This window comes from Colobus angolensis, unplaced genomic scaffold (genome assembly GCF_000951035.1).
Source record: "Colobus angolensis palliatus isolate OR3802 unplaced genomic scaffold, Cang.pa_1.0 Scaffold240, whole genome shotgun sequence".
Classification (NCBI taxonomy): Eukaryota; Metazoa; Chordata; class Mammalia; order Primates; family Cercopithecidae; genus Colobus; species Colobus angolensis.
The window spans coordinates 1,124,597-1,133,927 of NW_012115600.1; the positions used below are offsets into that span (position 1 = coordinate 1,124,597).

Sequence of the window (9,331 nt, forward strand, 5' to 3'; positions counted from 1 at the left end):
GAGGCTGAGGCAGGAGAATGGTGTGAACCCGGGAGATAGAGCCTGCAGTGAGCCAAGACTGCGCTACTGCACTCCAGCCTGGGCAACAGCAGCGAAACTCCATCTCAGGGGCGGGAAAAAAAAAAAACAGAATAAAGCAATTGTGTCTTCCAAATAACTTTACTTCAAGTATCTAAAATGGTGTGTTGCTAGTAGCATGGTTTTAGCAACCTGTTCCAAGAACTCTGTATTATATTCCTATATAAAGTATTTGGGTATCTACCAGTCACAAGATTATCCATCCTCATGATGGCAGCAAAATACACATGGATATCTAAAAAATAACAACAGCTAAACTTTGAAAGGGATCAAGAATTTTCCCCCATCTGTACAGTATATGCATAGTATATAAAACACTTTCCAAACTGGAAAGATCTTGGTAAACAGCTAAAGAACACTTACCTCCGTTCCAATTCCAGGTTGCACGCCAGAGTACACACTGTCTGGTGGAGGACCACCATACTTCCTCTGTCCTGTGGTTACATCCAGAGTATAACCAGTTCTCTCAAGCAAGGCCTAGAGATAATTATACATCTCTTTATATTTGAATACTAAATCTAACACACAAGCATCAGTATATTAATCTTTTCCAAAAAGTACTCCAACTTCCTAGGAGATATATTTTTATGGTTAGGTAAAACAAAGTCAAAATTCACACTGGTTCCCCACACGTTTCTACTGGTGAGTCTTTTCAAATAAAATGTTCTCTATCCTTAAAAAAATAATTAAGCATTAAGTCTTACCTCCATGCAGCTTCTCTCATTTACCGTTACTCTCACATCCATTTCTTCCTACTGTCTTTCTTTTCTTTTTCTTTTTTTTTTTTTTTGAGATGGAGTCTCACTCTGTTGCCCAGGCTGGAGTGCAATGGCACCGTCTTGGCTCACTGCAACCTCTGCCTCCTGGGTCTAACTGATTTTCCTGTCTCAGCCTCCCAAATAGCTGGGATTACAGGCATGTACCACCACGCCCAGCTAATTTTTGTATTTTTAGTAGAGATGGGGTTTCAACATGTTGGCCAGGCTGGTCAGGAACTCCTGGCCTCAAGTGATCCACCTGTCTTGGCCTCCCAAAGTGCTAGGATTACAGGCATGAGCCACTGTGCCCAGCCCCCATTGTCTTTCTAGTGTACCTTTTTTTTTTTTTTGAGACAGAGTCTTGTTCTGTCGCCCAGGCCAGAGTGCAGTGGCGTGATCTCGGTTCACTGCAAGCTCCGCCTCCCGGGTTCGTGCCGTTCTCCTGCCTCAGTCTCCCAAGTAGCTGGGATTACAGGCATGGGCCACCATACCTGGTTAATTTTTTGCATTTTTAGTAGAGACGGGGTTTCACCATGTTAGTCAGGATGGTCTCGATCTCCTGACATCGTGATTCGCCCACCTCAGCCTCCCAAAGTGCTGGGATTACAGGCGTGAGCCACTGTGCCCGGCCAGGTTTTTAAAATCACACGTTGTCAGAACGGCAAGAGACTTTAGATATCATCAAGTTCAGTGAACACTAGGATTCCACAGGGATGCATACCTTCGGCCTTCCATTCTTCTACCTTTGACTGAAACAGAGCCATAAATGTAATGTAAAACAGGGGTTCCCCCACCCCTGGGCCACAGACCCATACTGGTCCGTGGCCTGTTAGCAACCAGGCTGCATAGCAGGAGGTGAGTAGTGGACAAGTGAGAACAAAGCTTCATCTGTATTTACAGCCGCTCCTCATCCTCCCTATCGCTGGCATTACTGCCTGAGCTGTGAGCTCCGCCTCCTGTCAGATCAGCAACCACATCAGATTCTCATAGGAGCGTGAACCCTATTGTGAACTGCGCATACAAGGGATCTAGGTTGCATGCTCCTCATGAGAATCTAATGCCTGAAGATCTGTCACTACCTCCCAGTATGCCCAGATGGGACCATCTATTTGCAGGAAAACAAGCTCAGGGATCCCACTAATTCTACACTATGGTGAGCTGTATGATTATTTCATTACATATTACAATGTAATAATAATAGAAATAACTTCAACATCAAATAACTATTTCCAATCAAAAAGTCTATCACAGGCCAGGCATGGTGGCTCACACCTGTAATCCCAGCACTTTGGGAGCGTGAGATGGGCAGATCCCCCAAGGTCAGGAGTTCGAGACCAGCCTGGCTAACACAGTGAAACCCCGACTCTACCAAAAAAAAAATCAGCTGGGTGTGGTGGTGCACACCTGTAGTCCCAGCTACTTATGAGGCTGAGGCAGGAGAATCGCTTCAACCCAGGAGACGGAGGTTGAAGTGAACTGAAATGGTGCTACTGCACTCCAGCCTGGGCCACAGAGCAAGACTCTGTCTCAAAAAAAAAAAAGTATATCACTATAGCAAGACACGAACATCCATTTAACTAACAAATTAGGTTCACTGGTCTTTCATTAAAAGCTATATATATACCTTTCAAAGCTGTTCATCTAAGTAATAAAATGGTAATAATAATAACGGTTCACTGTTATATAGTTCTTGCTACATTCCAGGCATTATTCTAAGTGCTTTATGTTAATTCATTTACTCCTTATAATAAATAACTCTGTGAGGTAGTCACTATTACTATTCCCATTTTACAAATAAAGAAACTGAGGTAACTGAAAATTCAAAAGGAGGAAAGCAGTTGTAACAACACCTTTTTATCAAGAGAAAAGAAACAAAGTGGCTGGAAAATAACTGAACCAAGAGACATTACTGGATCAATCCAAGAAACTACCAGCAGAAGCATCAATAAATATATGTCATTCATCACCACAAAACAGGGAATAAGGAAGAGTATGAATTAGGGCTTTTCATTAAACATGCAATTGAGTGCTGACCCCCAAAATTATCCTTCTTATGTAATTCCTCTAAATTATTTCACTTCTAAACACCAGTTTTAAAAAGTGAACCTTTCAGCCGGGCATGGTGGCTCACGTCTGTAATCTCAGCACTTTGAAAGGCCGAGGTGGGCGAATCACAAAGTCAGGAGATAGAGACCAATCTGGCCAACATGGTGAAACCCTGTCTCTCCTAAAAATACAAAAAATTAGCCAGGTGTGGCGGTGCATGCCTGTGATCCCAGCTACTCGGGAGGCTGAGGCAGGAGAATGGTGTGAACCCGGGAGATAGAGCCTGCAGTGAGCCAAGACTGCGCTACTGCACTCCAGCCTGGGCGACACAGCAAGACTCCGTCTCAAAAAAAAAAAAAAAAAGTGAAACTTTCTAGGAAACATGGAAAGAAGCATTTGACCTCATCATTAAATGCAATTTCATTACAACTACCCAAGTCAGGTTTTACCTTGATCTTTGCTTCATCAGGTCCCTTTGTGGACTCTTGCACCTTGCTCCCCTGTTTCTCTCTCTGCCTGTAGGTCTTCATAACTCCACATAAAAATGCACTTTTGTTCTAGAACAGACAAGTAATTCAATAAAAAGAATCACCAAAAATCTCTGAAGGATCAGATACATAATTAAATATAAATTTCAGAAAACCAGGATTTTAACAAAATATTCACTGATTCATTCAACAAGTATTTGCTGAGTGGTTACTATGTGCCAGAGACTGGAGCAGACAGCAGTAAGGCAGTATAGACCTCAGGGAGCTTACCTTCTACCCTGGGAAAACACAGTCTTCCATTTGTTATGTGACTGCATCTAGACTGTCTCTGCCAGATGTCTGAAACTATTCCTCCCACCTACATTCTCCTCCAAGGTAACAAAACAGGATCAAATAACCCCCAAATGTTAAAAAGCTGAGTAACATGTAAAAACCTATAGTAACAACCATCAAAACTTGGCTTTAATTTTAAGTTTTTAAAATAACTCACTGCACAAGGGGGTGGGAGGAAACTTTTGCTTTATACTTGTGCTTCTGAAACTCTGCCACAAGTAGATCTTTTTTTCCTTTAAACTAATTTTTTTAAAAGAAGAGGTAGTCACAAACAAAAAACACCACTTCTCCACAGGAAAAAAAAGTAACAGTAAAATAATTTCAGATCACTAATTGTTCAAAGACATTTCTGAGTAATGACCTTACCTGAACATGTGATAAGTCACTTTCCTTGAACTGCTGTAGTACAGACAGAGCTCCTTCTTCATTAAATTCCCTGAGAGCATCAATTGCTCTTTCATCAAGATCGACATAAGCTACCAATCCTAAAAATTAAATTGAAAAGGGGTAACGTTATTGCAACAAAAGGGGTAATCTAAGCTCTACTGATGTTTAATCAAGAATTGGTATATTCAATATGATCATTAACGAACTATATTTTCATTTAACTATATGCATATACACAGCTATCCAAATATTACATAGAAAGGTCCAGTACAAATATGAAAATAAAGACAAAATGTCAACAACCAAAAACATGAATTTCAATCTCCATATCCACAAACCGCGCCCCCCCCAATCCTAATACCCATTTCCCACTCCCCCAAAGGTACAAGTCTTGAAGGTTAAATCTGACGTACATACTGTATTACAGATTATGCATTAATATAACAAATTTTGGTTTATATTAGAGTGATAAGAATACACTGTATTTTCCAAGGATAAACCTTCAGATTACAGACGGTTACAGTTGATGCTAACCACATAAGAGGTGGAGGAAAATGTGAAAACAAATTTTACTAAGTAATTCTTTCCACTCTCCAAAAAGTGTCAAAAGACTTTGTCTCCTGAACACCAAAGATAAACCGAAAAGCATTTGTTTATCTGAGCATCCACTTTGCTGCAGTCAGAATGCGGAAAGGCATAATTTTAAACTTCTACAAATGCAAGTGCAGCTTGATTAATCAATTCTGAAAGTCATACTTTAAGGCATTCTTTGTTTTTCTGAAGTGATAAGCTGAGATTTAAAAGATGCTGTGGCATTCACACTGACTGTCAAGAATGACAATCTTTTTCAAATGGCAATAAAGACTTTATGGACTTACAAGTAAACTCGACAGAAAATATATACACTGCATTTCATATATATAGTATATTCAACTGCACACAGAACATCTACTAAGTTTAAAAGATAATTTCTTAAGTCTGTTAAGTTTATGTCATATTTATATACATGGAATATATTTCAGAATTGATCCAATGTAAAAATGGAAGTATTTTGTAGATTAAAACCCCCAAGTTCATATGAACATGAAAAGTGACTCCATTTTGATAAAGCCAAAAAGAACTTTATTCCATACAGTAAATTTTAAATAAATGTAACGCCACTTCCAAAGTTACTTTTTTAAAAAGTTGCCATGATTTGTTTCAAAAGCTCAAAATGAGCATGTGTAAATAACTGGAGTTGCCTTACTTGAATATTCCATACCACCACCCAAAGCCACAACTCAGGACACCCATCAATCCATTTTGTCAAACCAAGCCTACGACCAAACCATCAGCCTCTTACCGATAACAAAACACTCTACAAGAGAGCATCTCTAAGCAGATCACTGCCAATTCTCTATGGCAGAATGTCACAGAAAGTTCCTGAGGACTGATTTCCAAATAAGACCATGACCCAGGAGTCATTTTTATAAGTCATTTTAATGTCTAAAATTATACTAAGCTTCCCAGATTTAAAAAATTTTTAAGGACAAAAAAAAAAAAACCAGCTATTTGTTACTACTGTACTTAAGACACATTTGTGAGTGAGACAATTCAATTATCTCTCAGAATCTGAATAGGCACACACAACACAGAGGAAGAAAGTTTCCATCTATGTCCCCAAAGGAGGAGGACACATTTATTTATGAACAACATTCCCTAAGGATAAATATTTCTCTCCCTCTTTAAAACTTCAAACCACTTACAACCAACCATATTAAGATGTTCAGATTTGCTTAAGCACTTAACCATGGCACTTCTGGATTTAAAAAAAAAAAAAAAAAGCAGCTGTTACAAACCAAACACTTTCAAATTATGGAGAGATGTGGATTTCTATTAGAAACTAGACAAGCCACAAACTCTCAAGGAGTCTGACATTTATTATGGTTTCAGACGATACAGTCTAACTATCATCTTATTATGCCACCTAATCAGACCTAAGCTGATTTAACAATCACTTTAAGAAGCTAAAAGTAGAAAAGTAAAAGCAAAATGATGACTGATTTTGATTAAGAAAAAAACGTAAAATTTGGTATGCAGAAACATACATTTTAATGGGTGGTAAATCTAAGACAAACTGATGTGCTGTTCTGAAACAACTAAGACTGCATATTCAACACTAAGAAGGCTTCAAAATAATGAAATAAGGAGTATCAAAGTCAAACCCAATATGCCTTCAATGAAGGGAAAGTAACAAACATTCAGCTCTACAGATCAGAAACAATAAGTATTATTTAACCTTAAAAATCTATAAAATTCAAAGTGGTTTGCCCTCACTTTCATAACCAGTCAGAAACAAGAAATGCATATTATACCTGTCTGAAATATTTCATCAAGTCTTTCTGCCACCTTCTGTGGGAGGCCTGCCTCTATCAGTGTCTTGTAGTGTTCTGTGTGAGTTACACTGGAAGTATCCATTGGTTCTTCCTCTTCTTTTAACTGTACCGCATTACCATTCACCTGATTAGCCATTTTATTATGCTGCTGGAAAAAATTCAGGAGCTATATTACATTAAGCCAGAAATAACTAGTTTGTAGGACAATGCATGATTTATCTAAACTAATTTGTATACATGCTGCTAATAACCTCTATCAAAATAATAATTTATTCCTCCTGTGATGTATCTGACCTAAATTGGCAATAATAATCCTGTGAAACCATAGAAAATGTACATGGAAGCATTAGATCTTTAAGGAACTTCATGTACACCGGGTAAAATAAAGGCTTTAATTTACTGAAGGTAGAACTGCTGATTAACAAAAGCAGCTGTTGTGTCCTGGTAAAAAGATCAAAATCACTACAAAATCCTAAAAGCCCCTCAGCTCTCAGGTCTTACACAGTTTTAAAAAGTTTTGGTTTAAAAACAGAATGAACACCCACAGACCACTTAATCAAGATTTAAGGACTTTCAAATTTTCCTGGCTCTGCTTCAAATACAGTATTGGTGTGAAATAAGTGCCCTGTTTTATCTAGTTCAACATGGTGGTGGTTTGGGTTTTCTCCACCTAACTTAACACAAAATGAAAACAAAACAAAAAAAAAAACCAACTTGACATTAATTTTTGTTCTAAGATTAATTCGCTATTCCCATTCACAGATTTAAAAGAAAAAATGACCAAGTTTAAAAGTGAAACAATTGTTTTAAGTCCACATAAAACACTAAGTGAGCTATAGTTCAGGTTGCTTCTTAAAAAAAAAAAAAAAAGTACATGTTGAAATTTTCGTTATCACTAAAATAAAGATGTAAAAACATACTGAAGAATAGACAACTTCTTCCAAATATTTCAAAAAACGTTACCTAATTAGGCTAAACTTCAGCCAGATTTCTCAGATTAACCTACCAAAAATAATTTTGTACATTCAGCTTGTAGGTAATGCTGAAATTGACTGATTCCCTGAAGAGAGAGAGTAAATAATAAACCATACAAGGCCAGTCTGTATACTGCCTCAAAAGACAGGGAATTAAAGTGCATTTGTCTGTGGTGAAATTATAATGTGATGAAGATAATAGGCAGCAGAACAAGACATTGCAACACATACTAAATAAAAGACATAAAGGTAGATCTCAAGAAAAAGTCTACTTTTCTTGATGAAACTCAAGACACCTAGTCATCTATAAAGAAAATACAAGTCTTCTACAAGGTACTAAGACACATAAGATAACCACACTTCCAGACAGCTTATCGAACATTGTGCAAATGCACCAGGTGCAGTCTTCTGGCTTAAAACAACTTCTTTTCATTTCAAAGTCCACTGATATTTAGTTGAAGTTGATGAAAGAGGGAGGAAGACCAAGAGGGGAAGGAGGTAATAGTACAGAGTAGGAAGAAGAAAGGAAAATGCAAAGGGTTACTCTGGAAATGAGATAACATGATTCCTCACAATTACAAAACACTATTAAGACTCGATAGCCCTTAATAGACGCAGACTGTGGTTAAATTCTGGGTGGATGTTTCTCAAGGCAAGCTTCAAATTCTGATGAACTAGCAAAAACGGAAACATTCGAAACTGTCACACTTTTGATCAAGAAACTGTACTGTGTGAGATGAATACGTTTACTGATTAACACAACCTATTTCTATAAAGATGCATCCTAAACCCAAAATCTCCTTGCGAACATATAGTTCTGTTTTCCCATGCTCCCCCATCCCCACATACTACCTTAAGATCATCAGAACTCAAAAGTTCTCAGTATCACAAGACCCTTACAGCATTGCACCTAGGAATACTATTAGTCACAGAAAAGAGGCAAATTTTTAACAGAAAAGTTCAATGAACATCTGTTAATGTGGGGTTTTTAAGTATGTGTAAAGCAAAAAGACAAGTTGTGTATTAAGCACAAGACAGAAATATTTATGCCTACCATATCATTGCAAAGGCTCTACAAGTTGATATTGAAATTGGTTAAATTTTTCAAAAAAAGTTTGTAAATTTTAACAAAAAAAGTAAAATAATTAGATTCCAGAAAATAAAACTTTCGGATCAAGAAAAGCCCTCTCTCTTCAAGCCAAATACAAAGTTCTCATTTTAAAAAGACTTTTTATGTCATATGAGACCATTTGAAACGCATGTCAATTCAACACAATGCCACACAGCCAAACCATATTTCTGGATGCAGCAAATATACTAATGTGACGGGAGTCATTTGATCTAAATATTTTTGCAAAAAAAGGAGACATTTAAAGATTTCAAAGGGCTGCTAGGAAATTCGGGATGTCAGCACTAACGCCTCCCTGACTTTTTCTGAACCTCTCTGTGCAAATTCTTCATATTAAGAGACGGGCTTTAAAAGAACCAACGAAATGAGACTAACGGTTATCTCATGGCTTAGCAGTGTCGAGCTCTCATCCTACGACTGACTCATGAGACATCAATTCAGCCACTTGAGGACTGCAAAAATCTCAAACAGGTAGCGTGAAAGGACTGAACCTTCCAAGAAGCCCTGGGCTTTTTAAAAATTTTGGCAATACGGTTACTACCGTATAAGAAAAAGGATCGCCTTTCCAATTTGGTGCGCCTCTGACAGTCTCAGAATTATCCATTTCAGGCGCCGCTTGGAGCCTAAGTTCCACGGCCTCTAGTAGTCATTTTTTCCTTCAAATCTCAGCCCGCGGCATGCAGAATGTGGGAGGGGAGGGAGGCTTCCCACACAAATCGGCCTTTTGGTTTCTGCTCACACAAAACTTTTCTCCCGGCTCAGA

At 38.1% G+C, this 9,331-nt stretch overlaps 1 protein-coding gene across 6 annotated transcripts in view; it reads right to left on the reverse strand.

Moving 5' to 3' along the window:
* Positions 1-9,331, reverse strand: part of HNRNPR (heterogeneous nuclear ribonucleoprotein R) — a 40,110-nt gene that overhangs the window by 30,135 nt on the left and 644 nt on the right. For 3 of the 6 annotated variants that reach the window (XM_011945559.1, XM_011945557.1, XM_011945556.1), the window contains exons 2-4: positions 4,070-4,188; positions 3,332-3,439; positions 442-555 (exon numbers count right to left, since the gene is read on the reverse strand). In XM_011945559.1, coding sequence (XP_011800949.1) covers positions 442-555; positions 3,332-3,412 — 195 coding nt within the window. In that variant the 5' untranslated portion in view covers positions 3,413-3,439; positions 4,070-4,188. Of the gene's footprint in view, positions 1-441; positions 556-3,331; positions 3,440-4,069; positions 4,189-6,444; positions 6,611-9,331 lie in introns of all 6 variants that reach the window. The other 3 variants (XM_011945553.1, XM_011945554.1, XM_011945558.1) reach the window with 3 other exon arrangements.